At 60.8% G+C, this 20,219-nt stretch overlaps 1 protein-coding gene across 1 annotated transcript; it reads left to right on the top strand.

Moving 5' to 3' along the window:
- The first annotated feature begins 311 nt into the window (after nucleotides 1–311).
- Nucleotides 312–19,782, top strand: ARHGEF11 (Rho guanine nucleotide exchange factor 11). The gene is made up of 43 exons (XM_029286476.1): nucleotides 312–340; nucleotides 3,700–3,732; nucleotides 5,182–5,196; nucleotides 5,779–5,870; nucleotides 6,168–6,266; nucleotides 6,575–6,624; nucleotides 6,770–6,827; nucleotides 7,046–7,236; nucleotides 7,322–7,393; nucleotides 7,556–7,675; nucleotides 7,829–7,883; nucleotides 8,084–8,160; nucleotides 8,249–8,380; nucleotides 8,687–8,761; nucleotides 9,037–9,138; nucleotides 9,319–9,417; nucleotides 9,611–9,653; nucleotides 9,864–9,960; nucleotides 10,930–11,052; nucleotides 11,414–11,434; nucleotides 11,890–12,025; nucleotides 12,487–12,586; nucleotides 12,788–12,817; nucleotides 13,089–13,215; nucleotides 13,413–13,592; nucleotides 13,845–13,892; nucleotides 14,158–14,345; nucleotides 14,582–14,728; nucleotides 15,146–15,225; nucleotides 15,313–15,438; nucleotides 15,636–15,753; nucleotides 15,849–16,027; nucleotides 16,112–16,187; nucleotides 16,340–16,507; nucleotides 16,615–16,702; nucleotides 16,954–17,061; nucleotides 17,165–17,186; nucleotides 17,552–17,615; nucleotides 17,740–18,054; nucleotides 18,485–18,574; nucleotides 19,080–19,345; nucleotides 19,470–19,647; nucleotides 19,724–19,782. Exons 1-43 carry the CDS (start codon nucleotides 312–314, stop codon nucleotides 19,780–19,782), a joined length of 4,476 nt encoding a protein of 1,491 aa, XP_029142309.1.
- The last annotated feature ends 437 nt before the right edge of the window (nucleotides 19,783–20,219 follow it).

Raw genomic sequence — 20,219 nt, 5'->3', positions numbered from 1 at the left:
CCCCGTCCCGTCCCGCCCCGTCTTGGCCGCCCGGTGCCCGGCTGGTAGAAGCGGCCCGTCCGCCGCTTTGCTCGGCTGGGATGCGTCTCTGAGCCGGGGGGGAGAAGCCCCCCTCCCGTTGAATGTAGGCGTTATATTCCTGCCAAGGAAGGAAAGGAAGGCCCGGAAGACAAGGAGGCCTGGGGGCCGGGGGGGCCCTGCCTGGATGCCCCCTCCCCGGCATGGGCAAGTGACTCCCTCCGCAGCGCCGGGCACCCCCCTCCTCCGCCTCCTGGCCCTCCACCTCGGGGTGCTGGATCTGGCTGCAAACCATGAACATGCGCCCCCCTGCCCTGGACAGGTACGTGTGGGGTTGGGGGGGTTGGGGGGCTTCAGCTGGGCTTCCTCTTGTCTGTCCCCTCCCTGGGCTGGGCATGGATGGGCAGAGGTGCCCCCCTCCGCCATGCCTTGGCTCTGCCTCTGCTTGGGAAGGACTCCCTCTCCCTTCCTTGGGAAGGACCCCCCCCTTTGGTACTCTGGTTCCCTCCCCCACCCCTTCAGGGCGCACATCCAGGGCCGAGGAACAGGGGTGCAGCTGGTGCCCAGCCCTTGCTGGGGGCGGAAATATTCCAGGGTAGGCCGCCGATGTGGGGGAGCCCCCTGCGGGCACAGGGGTAGGACCAGCGCAGACCCCGGCGTGCCCCGTGTGAGACCCCCGTGTGAGACCCGACGGGAGGATCAACTTTGACCCTGAGGCTCAGGGACCACCTTTGTGGCTCAGCATCTCACATGAACATAACGTAGTGGCACCGCGTGGTGAAGGAGAGGATGCTTAGCAGGAGGTGGGACGTGGCCCTTCGGGGGGGGGGGTCCCCTGTGTGGCCTGTAGCCGTTGCGTGTCTCCCTGGCTTTCCTTCCTCCAGCAGCAGCGCCACGATTTGTGCCCTCTTGGCAAAAGGCTGCCAACCTTACTCTACGTTTAACCCAGCGTGGTCCGTTGACTGCGGGTGAGCAGGCAGGAAGGTTTCAGTCAGGCCGAATGCAAAATGCTGTGTAATAATTTTAAAAAAAAACCACAAGAGTTGCTGTCAGCGAGTCCTGCCACATGCTGAGGCCATATGGACTGATAACTTTTATTTCAATATGGGTCCTCCACCCTTCTGGTCTGTGTCCAAAGGGAGTCCCATTTTTATTTTATTTTTTGGTGTGATAAAATACCATCCTCGCAATTGTGGCAGCAAGCAAAGCGGCAGGCAACCTTTGTTTTTTTTTTTGCAGCCTGTGTGGAATTTTGCTGTGATGTGAACGCCTGGGTCTGTGGAGAAAAAGTTTTAGAATTTTGATCTCGTGGTGGTCTCCCATCCGAGGGCTTTCTTGGCTTTCCGTTGAGCTTTTGCAAAATCAACCCCAGCTAGCAAGGGGGCTGCCTCTGGAATTGGCAATCCTCTCGTGTTTCGCTCACACAACGTTCAGTGGCTGGAAAAAACGTGGCCGCTTGCTGAGCTGAGCTGCTGCAGTCTTGGCTGAGGCTACTACAGCCTGGGGGGGGGGGGAAGCAGGCCCAGGATCGGCCCCTAAATGCTGCCTGTCATTTTGTTCCCCAACTGGTGGAGGATCAGCTGAAACAGTCTGCAGCAAAACAGCCAGTGCTGGCCTTTCAGCCCTCCCAGAATTCAAAACGGCTGCAGGATGTTTCCAGCACCAGGAAATCCACTCTGGAGGGGAGGATTGTCAACTTCTGGGGTCAGTTCTCTCCCCCTCCTCCCCGCCGTCGTCCCCCCAGGAGTCAAGAACCCAAACAGTCCTCCCTGCAACCTTCCATATCTGCGTGTCGGGGGGGGGGAGCTTGGGGCTGTCCCCTTTTCCTTACCCGAGCCAGCCTCCTTCCAGATGTGCCGGACTTCAGCCCCCACAATTCCCAGGCAGCTGTTGGTGCGGGGCATTGAGGACACGTCCCGGGGATCGAGTTTCTGACCGGCTCTCCCTTGAAATGAGGCCATCGTGTGGTTAGTGTTTGTTTAGCTTGGCAGGTTAGCCAGCGGTGAGGGATCCTGCAGGCCCAGCTTAAGCCTGCCCTCATAGTGGCTCCATGTGTGTGTGTGTATGTGTGTGTGTGATCCCAAGATGGGTTGGCACCAGGGATGGCCTGAGAAAGTCCTTGAGATCCTCCTAGCAGCCTACCTAGACCTTCCCGCAGATGGGTTTGTGTGTGTGTGTGTGTGTGTGTTTAAATCTATTTACAGCCCCAAAGATGGACAGTCCGGACCCTTTCTGTCTTGCCATCAGCCCCTGCACCATGCTGCAAGCCCATAGTGGGTGTGTGTGTGTCCCAGGACTGTGTTGGAGACCCTTGTTGCTTGAGACTTTTCCACTGGACAGAGACAGGATTTTTAAAGATGCAACACTCCCTCTTCCCCCCCCTCCAAGGCACAACACTAGCTGGATGGGGAGTGGGGGTGGGTGGGGGGGAGGTAAAGGATGCTGATCCCATGGAGGGAGACGTAATTACCTCTCTCTGCCCGTAATTGTGGTTGCCGGTTGACTTTCCGTCTTTGCAGAAATGTGCTTGCTGCAGCAGACCCCCCCCCCCCGGCTGTGTGTGGATAGGGCGGTGTTGTTGCTTTTCAGCTGCCCCTCTTTTGAGGGATCCTGTGCAAGGGGGGGGGCTGCTTTGAGGCTCTCCCTCCCCTATCTGCACGAACCCTCTTCACTGCTTAGGGGTCAGTTTGGAAGATGTTCCCGCTCTTGACGTCAGCCCCTCTTTGCACTTTGCACCCGTCGGCTCTTGGTGGTTTTCTCCCCCTGGGGGGGGGGGAAGCAGAAGGCTTGGAAAACTCCCCTCCTCCCGGGGTATGTATGTAAAATTGGGAAAATTCGGAGGCAGCTTTGAATTACTCGGTGTGTAAGTCGGAGCCTCTTTGAACGTTGGTAGCCTGTGCTGGTTGAACTTCCTTTTTTTTAAAAAAAAAAAAAAAGAAACTTTCTCAGGGAATTCAGCACGGTTCCTCCCCCCAGTTCTGCTTCTTTTTACCTTGAAACAGAAATGCTTCTAGTCCTCATGAGCTGAAGGTATTTACAGCCCGCTTCTGTTTCCAGCTTGCTTTCGTTAGACTTGGTGGCCGAGGGAAGCGGGAGGGTGCAGCCGGGGCTTCGGCCCGTGTCTGGGGCTGCCGTTCTTCGGGGTCCCCCCTTGCGCTGCTCTCCCTCTCGCGTCTGACACTCGCCAGGGGACGGGCCTGGCCAGTAACCCGGGGACCTGCCTGGCTTCACCGACCTCGCGAGGTCTGTACTTCGTCCCCGGAGACTCTTCCACTTGCAGGGGCCGAGGGCTGTTTTCAGTTCGGCTTGGATCTGGGCAGGAGAGTGGCAGGGTTGGCAGTGAGCGGGCAACTGGGCTCCGTGTGCCCCGGATTTCTTCTTCTTCTTTTTTTTAAAAGGGGCCGAGAGCAGGAAGCATTCTGTACACGTGCAGAAACCCTTTGGCCTCGCTGATCCTGTTTGCAAAGGGAGAGAAATAGGGGCTCTGTGGGTCCGTGGAAGGGAAGCGATTTGGGCTACAGAGCTTCTCAGCCGGGACGCCCAGGGAGGCCCCCCCTGCCCGTGCCCGTTTCTCACGCCCGCCCGCCTGTCTCCTCTTTCTCTCTCTCTCCTTCCATGCTGCCTCGGCCGCGGCCACCTCCTCTGTGGTGGCAGCTTCTGTTTTTCCCTTCTTTACGCCAGACGCGCCAGTAAACGGCACCCTCGCTTGCCCAGGTAAGAACCCCCCCCTTGTCGCTGGGGTTCCTGAGCTGAAGGGGGGTCTGCCCCAAACAACAGCCCCTCCCCGCTGGGTCCCCCAAAAGATGGCTTGGCTGCGAGCATGTGGGTCAGCCCCTCTTGCCCAGATCAGATGCCAGTCCTCCTCCCCCCCCCAGGTCACTTGCATTACTGAAGACAGTTCCAGAGCCCATGCAGAGAATTGAGGTGGGGGCACCAAACCGCCCCAACAGATCTCTGGGGGCCTTGTGGAGACCCCAGAGGTGTCAAGGGCGCTGTGGGCCTGTGGATCTGCCTGGTGCCTGGCTTGGTGTGAGCCAGATAGTCCCATGTGGGTCAGTTGCTCAGATGAATGGCTGTGGGTCCATTGTTTACGTGTCCTTATTGCCTTTTTCCGTTGCTTTGCCACCCGTCCTACTGTTGGGCCCCTCTTCGTCGATGGGGATAACCAAGGGGGCAGGTTGATTTGGGGGCACTGCTTTCCTGGGGAGGACGAAGGATGCTGGGGGGGGAGGTCCCCACTGGGGAGCCCAGTTGACGGTCAACCGCCTGGCATCTTCACAGCTGCGCTCTTGGTAGCCTCAAGTCTTCTCCCTCATCCCTGCTCTGGGGTCCCTAACATGCAGCCCCCACCCCATTGGGCAGGCCAGTGCAGGGCCCTGATGCTCATAGCAAGCACATGGGCCCCAGATGCTGCTGGGGGCCGAGTCCTGGATGCCACTTTTCTCCTCTCTTCGTTTCGGCTGCTTTTATTTCAAACAGGACTTGGCCTTGCTTGGTGGGCGTCCAGAGGGACGTCAAGGGTGGTGGTGTCCAGAGCTGGAAACCTGACAGGCTGCTTGAATGATGGGCTGGGGGAAATGTGGCTGCCTGGCCACTGCTGGGGGTCCCCCCAACCCTCTGAACGGGCTGCAGGAAGCCAGGGAGGGAGGGGGGTGGCTGGGCTTAGGACTTTGGCCCGCAAAGTGGAGTTTGGGGGCCCCTCTGGGCGGCTTCAGAAGGGCTCTCCCCCTGATCTCGACACGGCTTAACAACGGTTAAATAAAAATACAGCAGGTAGAAGCCAAGTCTGGCCACAGGTCTGAAATAACGTTGGTTTAAATGGTTAAGAAAGCAGGATGGTCTTAGAAAGCGATCGTCTGAATGCTTGGATGTTTTTTTTCCCATTTAGACATGCTTAGCGTCTCTCTAACCCTAAAAAATGCTAAGTGCGCAGATCTTAAAAGTTGCCAAGGTGGGATCCCCCTGCTGTAAAGGCATGAAGGCAAAGAGGAGGGCGAGGTGGTGGGGGGAGTCCCGTGGCTTCAGTGCCCCACGGAGAGGCTCTGCCCGGGGGCGCACACAAGGCCCCCCGCAGCTCCTGCCCACTCAGCCACGGGCAATAACTCTCCGTTCTTGTTTGTTTTTCTGCACGTTGTCGCTTTGTGTTGTGCCCTCCTCCATCAGCCCCATTGCGGCCTGGTAAGATCAGATGCTCCTCCACCCCCGCCTGCCTTGGCCCTCCAAGTGCCTCTCCTCCCCAGTGCGCCCTGCGTGGTCTGGCCTGGCTTTGCCCCCCCAAGCCTCTCGCCTTGATCTGCTGTTGGCATGCTGTACCCTTTTCCCATGCTTTTCTTTGCCCCCCCCCCAGGATTAGATCTTGCTCTGCTCAGAAGGAGGGGGGCAAAGCTACATAAGGATGGGGGGACCAGCCAGAGCCCCCCACCCTTGCACGTCCGGTCAAAGAGCAGATGCCTCCATAAGGTCCAGAGCTTCTAATTTTGGACAAGACCAAGCTGGGGGGGGTGTCGCTGAGGTGGAGACCCATTTGACCTTTCCCCCCCCAGGCTTGCACGGAGAGCTCAAGGCCCAGGACCCCCGCCCGAAATCCCCACTGAGGTGGGGTCAGTCTGGGCTTCCGGGTCTTCGGATTTGCTGCTCCAGTTTCCTTCTGGCCTCCAGTGGGGAGGAAGTGGGGCGTCGGGGGAGACCCTCACGGTCCAGTCCGGGTGATGGGCTGCAGCCCCGCCTTCCCCCTCCCCCTTTCTCTCTCCGTCCATCCAGGTTGGGCTCCCTGTCTTCCTTGGGCGACTCGGCACTGGACCGGCGGTCGAGCAGCCATCATCGCCAGCCGTCCGACTCCGGCGAGAGCACAGGTGTCTCCTTCGCTCCTTTTGGGGGGGGGAGGAGGCTGAGAAAGCAGAGTTTGCACCGAGGGCCGAACTGGCAAAGGGGGTGGGGGGTGGGGGTGCAGCATGTGTCGTCGGAAGGGGGGAGGCTGGCACCTGTTCCCAGCCCCAGCCGGACCAGGGAGGCTTCCTTGCTCAGTCAGCCCTGGGTCTTTCCTGGGGGGGGGGAGAGCGGTGGCCTTGCGCTCCTGGGTGAAGTGACCGATAGAGGGGTCCCCGGGAGGAGAGGGGCCCGCACCTAAGGGTCCTCGCTTGCCTCGGCAGGTTTGGTCCAGCGCTGCGTCATCATCCAGAAAGACGAGCATGGCTTTGGCTTCACCGTCAGCGGGGACCGGATTGTCCTGGTACAGTCCGTTCGGCCAGGTGAGGAGAGGCTGTGGGCATCCGTGGGTGGGTGGGCTCCTGCGGCCTCAACCCCCCCGCCCTGTGCCCCGACTGAGCTGAACTGCCACCAGGAACAGGTGGGAGGATGGGGGGGGGTGTCAGGCAGAGCTGGAAGGGAGCTGGCAGCTGCGCACCCCTTACCTGGGCAGGTTATGGTGCCTGTTCCTAATGCCAGATGCTCTTCAAGGCCCTCCAGGCAGCCTTCTCCCTCCCTCCCTCCCTCCCTCCCTTGTGCATTCTGCCACCCACCTCCCCCCCCATGGCTTTCTCTCTGTGGTTGCCTCCAGGTGGAGCTGCAATGAAGGCCGGGGTGCAAGAAGGTGATCGGATTGTCAAGGTGAGTTGTGTCTCCAAGGGCTGCCCCAGCTGCTGCCCCTGTCTCTATAAATGTGGGCCAGCTTGCAGTCTGCTGGGAGGAGGGCACCCTCCCCACACCATGGCTGCCCGGCTGCTGAGCCCGTCCTCCTCGCTCTCCCTGGCAGGTGAACGGGACCGTGGTCACCAACACCTCCCACCTGGAAGTGGTGAAGCTCATCCGATGTGAGTGGGCCGGGCTCGGGGTTCGGGAAGGCTGGCTTTCGACGGCCGGGGGAGCCTGGAGCCACAGCGGCTGCTTGGGACAGTGACCGAGGTGGTCCCCCGCAGCTGGGTTGCCCCGGGAGGCGTCATCCGTTCCCCGAGAACCGTCCGTGTTTGAAACGGCTGAAGGTCTTTCTGTCCTCTCTCTGCTTCTCTCTTTCCGCCCTCTGCCCCCCAAGCTGGCGCTTACGTTGCTCTCACCCTGCTGGGCTCCCCTCCTTCGTCTTCGGGCTTCCCGGGATCGCAGCATGACCGGCAACAGGCGGGGACCCCGCAAATCACGTGCACGTACCCACCGCCCCCGCCACCACCACCACCGCCATTGCCGCCGCCTGCCCACCGTGTCACCGCTGGGCCAAAGCCACCACAGGTACCACAGAGGTGCAGGCGGGGATGAGCTGGGGCCAGAGCGGGAGACCGGCACTCACCTCTCTCTCTGGCCTTGCCAACTTCAGGACCCGGAAGTGCAGAAACATGCGACGCAGATCCTCAGGAAAATGCTGCAGCAGGAAGAGGCCGAACTGCAGGTGGGGGTCGAAGCGCTCCGAAGAAAGCAGAGCTGGGTGCCCTGCAGGGGCCGAATCTGGGTCCTTCTGGCCCTGCCCCCTCCCCTCCCTGTTGGCTTTTACTGACCGGGTAGCACCAAATAAGGCCATCACACACACACACACACCTGTCTTTTTCCGCAGCGATGTTACGAGATCTACAGCCAGAATCCGGCTTCTTTGCTGGAGGAGCAGATCGAGGGAGGACGGCGGAGGGTCAGCCAGTTGCAGCTCAAGATTCGGCAGGAGATGGGAGAGCTGGGGGTGAGTGGGGGAGGGGCAGAGCAGCTCCTTGGCTGGTCTGGGCCCTGAAGGCCTGCGGGGGGGGGGGGTGCCAAGAAAGAGGAGGGGGTCCTTGGGCCTTTCCTTGCGAGGGAAGTGCCAACAGGGGTCTCTCCCCCCCTCTCTGCTTCCCAGGATGTCCTCCGGCTGTCCAGCGATTCCAGTTCTCTCATCTCCCGGACGACGGACGGTGAGTTTTGCTGCTGCCCCTTTTTAGAATCGTAGGCTTGTCTGTGAGCGGGAAGGGTCCTTGGGGGGGTTTAGAGTTTTGCCTGTTGGTTCTCGGGGAGCCCTCCGGGTGTCTACAGGTGTTCCCCCTCCTCCTCCTCCTCCTCTTCCGTGTGTCACCGATTCCCTCTTGAGCGGCATCCTGCCTTTGTCTCCCTGCAGGAGGCCTCTCGCTCGACTCCCAGGATGGCGACAGCGGCCTGGACTCGGGCACGGAGCGCCTCCCTTCCGTGAGCGAAGTGAGTGGGCAGGGGCTCCACCTTCCCTCGGTGCCAGGGAAACTGCCCATGTCGGCTGACCTGAGAATGCCGGTTTCTTTTGGCGCAGATCAACCGGAACTCTGTCGTTTCCGATCCTGGCCTAGACAGTCCTCACACCTCGCCCGTTGCCGCCTCGCGGCTGTTCTTGCACCATCGACGCCAAGGCTCCGACACCCCCTTCTCGCCCCCCGCAGAGCAGGTGAGGGCAGGCGGGGCCGATCCTCGGGGCCTCCGCCTGTGGGGGGAGGGGGAGCAGACCCTCACCTGCGGTGCTTGCAGTCTGATCTTGGGCCACCCCGGACGGGGCCTTCGGCTTCCGGTTTTTGTTTGGCATCTGGACATGGAGACCTTCAGTGGCGCAGCTGTTTTGCCCTCCTCCTCCTCCTCCTCCTCCTCTGCCTACTACTACTACTACTACTACTACTACTACTACTACTACTACTACTACTACTACTCGGCACCTGCATCTCTTTCGTGGGAACACTTTCATCCCTTCTTTCTGCAGAGTTTGGATCACAGGCTGCAAACTTCTATCATTGGCCCGGAAGAGGATTACGACCCAGGATACTTGGACAACGAGGTATTGTGCTTCCTCTTTCTCACGTCTACACAACTCACAGGGAATCCCGTTCACACCATTCCCACCATTCAGCCCCTCCTTGAAGCCGTCCTGCAAGGGGGAATCTCCTGCTCTTTGCCGCTGTTGCTGCGAGGTGCTTCCGAAGGTGGGGCACTCCCTGGGGTGAGGGTCCTTGAGGTGCAGGGAGGCCCAGTATGTGTGTGTGTGTGGGGGGGGCTCTTTTGCACTTGTTTGTGTGTTCTTTGGGTGAGCCATCTCTTTTTCCCCCATCGCAGAACGACTCTCTGTTCCAAGACTTGGGGAAGCTGAAGACGCGGCCAGCCCACCTCGGAGTTTTCCTGCGCTACATCTTCTCTCAGGCAGATCCGAGCCCCCTGGTACGGTCCTGGGGGGGTCCCTTTCCTCCCCTGGGGCTGGAGAAGGGCTCCAGTTTAAGTCCACTTCCTTTTTAAACTGGCCTTCCCCTCCACGGGATTGATCCATCTTGCCCAGCCTCCTCTTGCTTCCAGTTCTGCTGTGATGCTTCCTTCCTTCTTTCCTTCCTTCTCTCCTGACAGCTCCTGTATTTGTGCGTGGACGTTTACCTGCAGATGAGTCCCAAAGAAGCCCGGGGGCTGGGCAAGGACATTTGGCACATTTTCCTGGACAAAACTGCGGTGAGTCTGGCCAGTCACGTTCGCCACCTCTGCCTCTTGGCACTCCAGTTGTGCTCACATCCACCCTGTGTGCGGTTCCTCAGTGGGGCTTGGGTGGGGCGGCCCCAGGAGAGGGAGACACCGCCCTCCACGCAGTGGAGGCCGCGGAGGCCCCCGTGAGTGGTCAACCTTGTTTTTTCTGCCACTTCCGCAGCCCCTGAGGGTCAAGGTCTCCGATCAGCTGTTGGCGGAAATCGGTGAGTCCATCTGGAGTCCAGGCCTGCGAAGGTGTCCCTCTGCAGGAATTCCCAGGGGGGGTGTTGGGGGGGCTGAGCAGGGCGGGAGAGGGGGGCTTTGGTGCTCTGTTCTTCTTGACGGCTGAGGTCGGAGCTGCCTCTGTGCCCCCTCGGGCATCTTCTCAGGAAGCCCACCCAGCTTCTGCCCATCTTTGTCCTTGCGCCCTCCAGACTCCCGCCTGCGGAATGGAGAGGACGCCCGGAGTGCATTCCTGGAGGTTCAGGAGGCCACCATGCCCGAGATCCAGGAGCAGATCCAAGATTACAGGTCAGCCCCGACCCCCACCCCCTCCTTTGTGGCTGATCTTCTCTTGTCGTCGTCTCCTTTTCCTTTCGGGCAGGACTTCCCGTCCTTCTCCCTCCTCCTCTTGGTCTCATGTCCCATCGTTCCCTTGCCCCTTGCGCAGTGGACAAACCAGAGTGACTCTTATGTAATAATAATAATAATAATAATAATAATAATAATAATAATAATAATAATAATAATAATAATAATAATAATATAATAATAATAATAATAATAATAATAATAAAGTTGGAAGGGACCATGGAGGTCATCTAGTCCAACCCCCTGCTCAGGATGGAAACCCTATACCATTTCAGACAAATGGCTGTCCAGTCTCTTCTTCAAAACTTCCAGTGTTGGAGCATTCACCGCTTCTGGAGGCAGGTGGTTCCACTGGTTAATTGTTCTAACTGTCAGGAAGTTTCTCCTTAGTTCTAGGTTGCTTCTCTCCTTGATGAGTTTCCATCCGTTGCTTCTTGTCCGGCCTTCAGGCGCCTTGGAGAAGAGCTTGATCCCCAATTCTTCTTTGGGGCAGCCCCTGAGATACTGGAACCCTGCTATCCTGTCCCCCCTCGTCCTTCTCTTCATTAAACTAGACATACCCAATTCCAGCAACCGTTCCTTGTATGTTTTAGCCTCCAGTCCCCTAATCATCTTTGTTGCTCTTCTCTGTACTCTTTACAGAGTCTCAGCATCTTTTTTACATCGTGGTGACCAAAACTGGATGCAGTATTCCAAGTGTGGCCTTACCAAGGCCTTGTAAAGTGGTATTAACACTTCACGTGATCTTGATTCTATCCCTCTGTTAATGCAGCCTAGCACTGTGTTGGCCTTTTAAGGGCCGAGGGCAAACCTGGGGCAAAAGCCACCTGCAAGCGGGAGTTTGCTCAGGACGCCGCGTGACCTTCGGCCGGTTTCAGAGGGGGAAGGAAACCTTCTCTGTGCTTGCAGGACGAAGCGTACGATGGGCCTTGGGAGCCTGTATGGTGAGAACGACCTGCTGGACTTGGACAGGGAGCTCCAGAAGGAACGCCAAGTGGCCGAGAAGCAGATGGCGCAGCTGGGGGACATCCTGTGAGTCCCATGGGCGGGCGAGGAAGGGAGGGAAGGGGCCGAGGGTGGGGCTGGCCCCTCCGCAAGAGCCTCGACCCGCCTCTGAATGTGTCCCTCTCTGATGCCAGACGGGCTCGCCGTGGGTCAGATGAAATAAAAGCTTGTGACTTGTCCTCTAGACCGACGCATCTCAAACCCAGCAGCTTTAAGGTGTTGAACTTCAACCCCCAGAATTCATGCTGGCTAGGGAATTCTGGGAATTCAAGCCTAGGGTTGTCAAATTTGAGAAGCATGGTCCTAGACGTAATGGACAAGAAGAGGAAAAAGGGTGCCAGACCAGCTTAAGAGGCGTTTGACCTTCTTGATTTCTTTCCCGCTTTAGATCCAAATATGAAGATCGGAGGTGAGTGTCTCCTTTGAACTCGGCACTTCAGGACCTCTGGGGATCCTGGCTTTTTTGCTGGCCCGAGTTGCTTTCTTTTTAAATGTATAATTTCTAAGCGTTCCGTTCTTCCTATCGTGTACGCTTCAGCAAAACACCTTGAAAACATGAACGTAAGTCATTGGCTGCTGAAAAGCTTATTCCGATTATCCCTGGTGAATTACTAGTTTGCTAACTTGCAGTAACTATTCGGGAGCAGGTCTCTATCGGGCTCCTTCCCAGAATGCATTTGGCAGTCCTTGGGAGGGTCTGACCCAGAGCCAACCTAGGCCAGGCCTCTTCAGGACCAAGGACAGCTCTGCCAGGGCACAGGCGTTGCTCCCACTGGAGACCCTGGGGGCTGGGAGGAGGGGAGGGTTTCTGGGAACTGCGCTGGGGGGGGACTCCAACCAGACTGCCCTCCCCTCTCCTTGCAGCTCCTCCATGAGCTTTGCCCTGAAGACCTACATGATCCACATGGGCATCTACCCGCGGGAGACCCGGCCGGCCAGCGTTGTGGAGAAGTCCCAGGAGAAGGACAAGTGGCTACCTTTCTTCCCCAAGACCAAGAAGGTGGGCGGTGCACTGGAAAGCGCAGGTGTCAACGCTGCAAATACTGTATATTCTTGCTTTGACAATATGCAGAACTGTCTGGTATTTATATAGTTAAACCAGCAACTGGGAAAGAGGGAGGAGCATAAGGAAAGCCCGGGAGAAAGAAACCGGAAGTAAATCACATCTTCCAAGTTGATTGGAAGATGTGAACCATGACCCTACAATAAGGGAGTGGGAAATGCTTGGAATGTATATGCATAACGGAAGAGAATCCAGACCTAAGCATTTCCACCATGCTGTACTGACGTCTCTGTAACCTTAATAAATGCTTTTAGGAAAAAATATGCCTGAAAGTCCCTTTAAGTGTTTCGTTAATCAGACACATGACAGCAGGACCCCGTTGTCCTTCCCCCTACCCCCACCCCACCCACCCCGGCTCGGGGCACCCTGACACGCCTCTCCCTTTCTTGGGGCCACAGAGCAGCAGCGGCAAGAAGGAGAAGGACACCGCGGTGGAGGACCGAAAGCGGAACCCCATCCTCAAGTATATCGCCAAGCCCAAAAGCACCTCCCAGAGCAGTGAGTCCGCTGGGGAGGGGGCAGGTTTGGGCCTTTCTGCTTCCTGCAAATGCACCCCCTCCCCTGACTTTCCAGATCCCCCCCACTCCGCCCCCAGGCTGGCCGGGCGGGTCCTGCCACCGCCTGCCCCCTCTTCTTCCTTTGGCCCCTCTCATCAGCCCCAGTTTGATTTTGACATCCCATTTCTGTTTCTCTTTCCAGCATTTCATGTCCCCCTGTCCCCTGTTGAAGGTAAACACGGAAACAATCCCCCCCCTCTTCCCCCACCCCCAGCTGGTCCCCCCTCCTTCCGCCTGCTGCTTTCACAACCGTGGAGGGCCTGGTTCCCTGATTCCCGCCCCCTCCCCCAGAAGTGGCAATAGTAGCTCCCAGCACCCGTGTTCTGCCAGGGTGGGGCAGTTTGCTCCGGGGAACCCCCCCCCCCGAGCAGGTATGGCTCAGCCCATCCTTCGCCTTCCCCATCCGGGCTTCTAATCCTTAATGGCTCCTTCCCCTTTGACAGTTAAGCCAGGCAACGTGAGGACCATCATCCAGCATTTTGAGAACAGCCAGACCCACGAGGGCCAGGAAGCCGGCCTGCAGCGTCTTTCCACGGGCAGCTTCCCCGAAGACCTTCTCGACTCGGAGAGGTGAGGGGCTTGGCCGGCTCTGGCCATTGTCCTTCCTCCTTGGAGGGGGGGGTCTCCTTTCCTAATGAACCGGGGCCACGCTCTCCGAGTCCCTGGCTGCTCTGCTCCGCCCGGAAACGGTGGCGTTTGTTGTGGGGAGAGGGCTGGGTGCCTGGTGCTGGGGAGCCCCCCCGATCCTCAGCCCCCCCTTCCTCCAGTTCCAGGGCCGAGGTCCGGCTCGGCCGGTCGGAGAGCCTGAAGGGGCGGGAGGAGCTGAGGCGACTGCGCAAGGCCGAGAACGTCCCCCGTTCCCGCAGCGATGTGGACATGGACGCTGCCGCCGAGGCTGCTCGGCTCCACCAGTCGGCGTCGTCCTCCGCCTCCAGCCTCTCCACCCGGTAAGGCGGCATCTCCTTGCGCCCTGATGGCGCCTGCCTGGCACGGCTGTGGCATCTGCCAGGCGTCCGAGCCCAGGGGAGGCCAGCTGGGTGTTGCCACTCTGAACGGCGGGCAGAGCGTGGAGGCTCTTGGGGGAGGATATGGGGGGGTCCCGCTGAGCATAAGGAAAGGGGGAAGGGTGATGAACTTTGGGGTGGGTGAGTGGGAGGGATGCTTGCCCAGGGCTGACTCTAATGTCTCCTGGTCTCCAGGTCCCTGGAAAACCCCACCCCGCCCTACACTCCCAAAATGGGGCGCAGGTGAGTGGGAAGAAGACCAGGGGCCGGGGGAGATGATGAGTGAATCGCTTTTAAATCTGGCAGCTGTTGCTAACACACACACAACCCCCCCCCAGGCAGCCCAGTCCCCATCCTCCTTTTCCCAAGGGGGGAGGGGGTCCTTGCTTGGTCTCCTCCCCCTTTCCCTGCCCTCCCAGGCGGAGGGGATGTAGAGCTGCTGCCGAGGGGTCCAGGGCGCGTCCCCTCCCCCCCGAGGGCCCAGCCTGACCCCTTCTCGTCCCGGCAGGAGCATCGAGTCTCCCAGCCTGGGCTTCAGCTCGGAGGCCCTGCTGCCCCACTTGCTGGAGGACGAGCTCGGCCAGTTCTCGGACCTGGAGGGAGAGCTGGACTCCCAAAACTGGCAGCACACGGTGGGCCGGGAGGCGGCCGCCCAGCTGGCACAGCGGGAGATCGATCGCCAGGAGGTCATCAATGGTGAGGGAGGAGAAACGGGGGCCTGGCGAGGCCCTCGGTGGGGGGGAGAGGGGTCCTGGGTCCTCAGAGAAACCCTGGGGTGGGCTGTCCCTTTGGGGGAGGGACGGAGGTCAACCAGTGCCCGATTCTCTCCCTGACCTGGCTGGGCCTCCAAGGGGCAGCCTTGGGTCTCTCCCCATGGCCCATGGTGCCCAGCTAGATCTGACTGGATCCGGGTCCACGTTGCCCCCCCCCAGAGCTGTTCGTGACCGAGTCTTCCCACCTGCGGACGCTGCGCGTGCTGGACCTCCTTTTCTACCAGCGCCTCCGGAGGGAGGGGCAGCTTTCCCGGGAAGAGCTAGCCCTGCTCTTCCCCAACCTTCCGGAGCTGATCGAGATACACAGTAAGGCTGCCCCCACCTCCTACCCCCTCGGGCTCCGGGGGTCCCACTGGACACACGAGAAACGCAGCCCGGATGGAGTGGAAAGATGTGGGGAAAATTTGGGAGTGGTCTTCCCTGGACTGGCGGGGTGGAGAGGTCTGGTGCTGTCCCAGAAGGGTACGGACGCCACTTGGAGTCTCTTCTGGTGCTGCCGTTGGAGGGGGGGGGCTGAAATTATGGGATGGGCTCACAATCTGCTGGGCCTGGGCCGTTGCTGGGCTCAACCTCCAGGGGCTGATTCAGTAGAAGGGGATTGGGCAGCAGCGTTAACCGGGCTGGTGCTGGGCACACAGGTGGGATTGGGGGTGGCTGTGGGGTGCCTTTCCTCGGGGGGCTTGGCTGCTCCCCGTCTACCCCACCGTCTCTCTTCCTCGCCAGATTCCTTGTCGGAATCCATGAAAAGGCTGCGGGAAGAAGGGCCGGTGGTGAAGGAGGTCGGAGACTTGATGCTTTCACGGGTGAGCCACGGAGAGGGGCCTGGGGGGGGGGGTAGTGGGCCTTGCTCCGAGATGGACCCCCCACCTCCGCCATCTCCTCCTCCCTAGTTCGATGGGGCGGCACTTGAGGAGTTCCAGCAAGTGGCGGCCGAGTTCTGTGCCTACCAGTCCATGGCGCTGGAGCTGATCAAAACCAAGAAGCGGAAGGAGACGCGCTTTCAGCAATTCATGCAGGTGGGCAGCGGGCACCCAGGGGGGTGGCGGTCGTTGCGCTCGAGGGAGAAATCGATCAGGGCAACCGAAAAAAAAGGGCAGCTGGAAGAGCACATATGAAGCGCCCCTCGTATCCCCGGCTGCCTGGGACTCCTGCAGGCGGGGAGGGGCCTGCAGAGGGCGCCCCCCCTCCCAGCCCGCTTTCTGCTGCTCCCCAGGAGGCCGAGAGCCGCCCGCAGTGCCGCCGCCTGCAGCTGAAGGACCTCATCATCGCCGAGATGCAGCGCCTGACCAAGTACCCCCTGCTGCTGGAGAACATCCTCAAACACTCCCTGGGTGGGTGCTGCTCCTCTGCCAGACGGGCCCTCCCCCCCACCCCCGGCCAGGTGCCTCCGCTGACCAGCTGCCCTCCTCTCTGCCCCCTCCTCCAGGGCAGACTCCGGAGTACCAGAAGCTCTGCCTGGCTCGTGACCACTGCCGGGAGGTCCTCAGGTACGTGAACGAGGCGGTCAAGCAGGCGGAGAACCAGCAGCGCCTGGAGTCCTACCAGAAGCGCCTGGATGCCACCTCGCTGGAGCGGAGCGGCAATCCCATCGCAGCCGAGTTCAAGGTAAGCCTGGCGCCTACGTGGGGGGGAGAGGGGGGAGGGTCCCTGCGTGGCCCCTGCTGACCGCTTCCTGCCTGCCCTGCCCAGAACCTGGACCTGCGAGGACGCCGGATGATCCACGAGGGCCCCCTTGCCTGGCGCATCAGCAAGGACAAGACCGTGGGTCTGTATGAGCTGAGAGAGGGAGGGTCTCTTAGGGGGGAGGGATCCTGTCGCCTTTCCATGAAAGGAGGAGGGGAATGGGGTCCCCTTTGCCGGGGGCCCCAAAGACTGGGGGGGAGAGGCGTGCTGAGAGCGCTGTCCCCCCCTCCCCAGATCTGCAGGTGCTGCTGCTGCAGGGCCTCCTGGTGCTTCTCCAGCGTCAGGACGAGCGGTTGGTGCTGAAGTGTCACAGCCGGACGGGGTTGGGCTCCTCGGACATCAAGCAGACCTTCAGCCCCGTCCTGAAACTCAGCTCCGTCCTCATCCGCTCCGTGGCCACCGGTGAGCCTGCCCCCCATCCCCAGCGGGGCTCGAGAAGGGCAGGGGGGTCTCAGGCCGAAGGTGAGGGTTGTAAACGTGGCCCCGCCGGCCTCCGCTTCCCTCCGCAGACAAGCGCGCCCTGTTCATCATCTGCACCTCGGAGCTGGGACCCCAGATCTACGAGCTGGTCGCCGCGAGCTCCCTGGAGAAGAACACGTAGGGAAACGGGGGGGCTCCTGGGGAGGGGGTTGCGGGGGCCGCCCAAAGGGAGGGCGGATGGCAGGAGGAAGAGCGGGTTTTGGGGTCTTTCGGGGGGAGACGGCACCTGAATTTGCCTTGTTACAAACCGTGGCTGCCTGGGGACCCCCCCCCCCCGGAGCTGACAGGGCCAGGCAGGACCAAAGCTGCTGCCCCCCCCCCATTTGAGGGAGGGGCTCTTGAGAAAGTCTCCTGGCCTTGCCCGGCAGGTGGATGGACCTCTTAGAAGAGGCGGTGAAGAGCGCCACGCAGAAGGCCACGCTGCCCAACCAGCACCATGCCAAGGAGCTGCGGCCCCCCCGGCCGGCCCCAACCAGGTGGGCGAGGGTCCTGCAGGAAGGGGAGGGCCATGCCTCACCCCCCCTTCTCCTAGGCCTGGACTTGCTTCCCGCACTGGACCTCTCTCGTCTTTCTCCACAGCTTCATCTTCCAGGACGCCGAGGTCACCCCCAGGCCGGGCCAAGGGAGCAGCCCCCCCCACCGTGAAGTGGAGGAGGAGGAGGGAGAGGAAGGGGCCTCAGGTAGGCCATGGGACTTTGGGGGTAGCAAAAGGCAGGGAGGGGCATTGCTCCCTTCCAGCTCCTGTCTGGTTGGATGGTGGGAGGGGGCAGCTCTTCCTCTCCCCCCCCCCCAAATGCTGCTTCTCAGAGTCCCTCCCCCTTCCCAGATGACACTCCGACCGAAGCCTTTGCAGCCGAGCAGCTGGAGATCGGGCACCCAGAGGAGGAGGAGGAGGAAGAGGAGGAGGAGGAGGAGGAGGAGGAGGAAGGCCACGCACCCACTGCCCTTCCATTGCACCCTCTGGAGGAACAACCCCCCCCTCAAAAGCCTCCCTACCTGGAGAGCATGGCTGAGTCCGCCTTGGGGGACGGTAGGTGCCCCCTTACCCAGGAGGCCTCCCGCCAGCCTCGGGGGAGGGGGGCTAGGGGGCCGTATGGATGGTTGGTGGGTGTGAATGGGGATGAAGGTGGTCTTTTCCCCCTTTCTCCCGGCAGTGGAGACCCTACGGAGGCTTCTCCTGCACAGCTTCCTGCCCCGCCAGGACTCCGAGCCGGACGACGACCTGACCCCCACCCCGTCAGGGCTCAGCCACAAGCGGCCCCGGGGCTCGGCGTCTGCCAGCCAAGAGCAGCCCCCTCTCCCTGGCCCTCCGGAGCCGGACGTGCAGGAGGGCCTGACCGGGCCCCCGTCCTCACGCCCCACAAGCGATCCCGGGCCGGGCGGGGACCAGGAGGCGACGCCCCCCCCTGCGGCCCTGGCAGACGACCAGCAGTCTGAGACTCCGAGCGGCTACCTGGTGGTGCGGAAAGGTAAGCGCGGGGGAGGGGAGGGGTGACGGGCGGCAGCTCCAGGGTCCTGGGACCTGCCACCCTTGGCCATCTTTGGGGAGGGGCTTGGCACCCTGGCTTGATCTGCAGGGAGTGACAGCTGGTCTTCGGAGCCTGTTGAGAGCCCGGGGCACAACCTCCAGCCTCCCCCCTTTCCGATGCCCCCTGGAAAGGGCTTGGCTGCGGCCAGTCCGGCCGATTCCTCTGGCTTTGCTCTCCTCCTCTTCCTCTTCGTCTTCCTCGCCTGCCTTCTGCTCCCTCCCGCTTGCCTCTCCGCTGCCTTCCTGTGGGTGACGGGTGCTGGACCCTCCTGGGATTCCCATTGGTGACCAACTGTTGTTTCTCCTCTCCTCTCCTCCCCCAACCCCCCCATCCCACATGCACTTTCTCTTTCCTGGTGTCTCTTGCGCAGCTGAGGTGGAGGGCAGTAAAAGTGCTCAGCTCTCGATGGCGAAAGACAGCCAGGCGGGCATTGACGCCGGAGGCCCCCCTAATGCAGATGGTAAAGACCAAACTAGACGCCTCCCCACCCCACCACCCCAGATTGTGCAAAGGACTTCTGTGTCCTTCGGGGGGGGGGAGAGAGAATCAGGGCCCCTCTGGTCTCCGAGGCTGGGGGCGGGCGAGGGGGGGTGTACTGTGCCGGGGCTGCCTTTGAGGGGGGAGACAAGGGGGTCTGCACCCCGGGGTGTCTGCTTCCCTTCAGCATCACTGGGCTATTTTATTTATCATACAGTCGCCATCTGACGTGTGTGACTCCGGGCGGTGCGCACAAACGCACCCAGCCAAAACACTCACCGTAATTAAAGCCATTCAGACACGGAGGGACTTTCGAGTTGGGTTTTGAAGCAGGAGCCCAATTCAGAAGGAAAAGCACCTTCCCACGCAGCCTTCCGGAGGCGGGAGAGGGGCCTGGCTTGGCTTCGGGAGCCCCTTCCCCCAAACAGGCCCCTCTGAGTCGCCCAGCCTGCAAGCCTCAGCCATCCCCCTCCTCCTCCTCCATCCAGGAAACTGTTTCTACTTAAGCCTGCCGGCCGACTTCGAAAAGCCCCAGGCAGGTGCCAAGAGTGCCGGGGAGACGGTGGACGCTCTGAGCCGGGCACCCTCCTTGCCTACGGCGGTGCCTTTGCCCGGCTGCCAGGAGAGCACCAGGGAGACCCTGGCGAGGGGGCTGAGCATGGCAGAGTTCCCGGCATCCAGCCAGGGCATGCAGGACGTGGAGGCCATCTTCCGGACAATAGAGCAACTCACGCGCAAGCTGTGCAAACTCAAGGTGAGTCGGGATGTGGGAATGAGGCAAAGTGGGTGGGTGGGGGGCTGCATGCCCAGAGTAGCGATGGGGGGGGGCAGGGAGAGGTCCTGGCTTCCCCCCTTGCAGCTCTCTTCTCCCCTTGCAGGACGTGGAAGGGGCATACCAACAGCTGCTGCTCCGGCACCCCACCACACAAGCCACTCCTGGACAGGGACGCGCATCCCCGGAGCTGAGCTGGATGTCGCCCAGCACCCACCGGGGGTCCAGAGCCAGCCGTCCCTCTCTGCCCTCCTCCCCACAGTCTCCAGTGGCTGCCAAGCCTGGTATGAGGGCTGGAGGGTCCCGGTGCCCCATCCCTGCCCGCTGTCCACCCGGGGGCTGACGCCTTTGTCTTTGCAGACATGAACGGGCTCTCTCTCACCCTGCCGGAAGACGGCTCCCAGGAAGTGACCCTGTAGGGTAGGAAGGCCTCCGCCAAGGAAGGAAAACGCACCTCCAGGTGATGCCTCCTTCGCCCTCCCACCCCTCCCGGCCCGTGCTGAAGATGGGAGGAGGCCGGGGATGGGACCGGCAGCTGCCAGGGTGAAAAAAAATGGCGAAACCCAAGGAGGAAGCAGAGAGAGCTGGACGCCGCCTCGTCGGGAAGCAGACTTTGGCTTCGCCTGAACTGTTGTGTGAAAACATCTGGAGGCTTCCCCAACTGGAGCCAGCGAGCGAGCGAGCAAAAGCAGACTTTCCGCTCTTTTCCCCTGAAACGTAAGGAGCCCCCCCCCCGTCCGTCCGTCCCTCCCTCCCTCCGCTGGCTGACTTTGGGGTCCAGCCCTTCGTTTTGTCCCCTAGATGAATTGATGGCGTGCTTGCACGTTGGGTATGCGTGAAGAGTTGTGTAGACATA

Source organism: Protobothrops mucrosquamatus, unplaced genomic scaffold, assembly GCF_001527695.2.
Source record: "Protobothrops mucrosquamatus isolate PMUCROS unplaced genomic scaffold, P.Mucros_1.0 scaffold3803, whole genome shotgun sequence".
Lineage (NCBI taxonomy): Eukaryota > Metazoa > Chordata > Lepidosauria > Squamata > Viperidae > Protobothrops > Protobothrops mucrosquamatus.
Note: the sequence above shows the minus strand (reverse complement) of the source record. Positions and strands in the feature narration are given on the sequence as shown.

What these genes read in the sequence shown, in the direction of transcription:
- ARHGEF11 (XM_029286476.1), top strand. Translation starts at nt 312, where the DNA reads ATGAACATGCGCCCCCCTGCCCTGGACAG. An exon ending in CGACTCCGGCGAGAGCACAG is followed by an intron (nt 5,871 to 6,167) that starts GTGTCTCCTTCG and finishes TTGCCTCGGCAG; the next exon opens with GTTTGGTCCAGCGCTGCGTC. An exon ending in GGTACAGTCCGTTCGGCCAG is followed by an intron (nt 6,267 to 6,574) that starts GTGAGGAGAGGC and finishes GGTTGCCTCCAG; the next exon opens with GTGGAGCTGCAATGAAGGCC.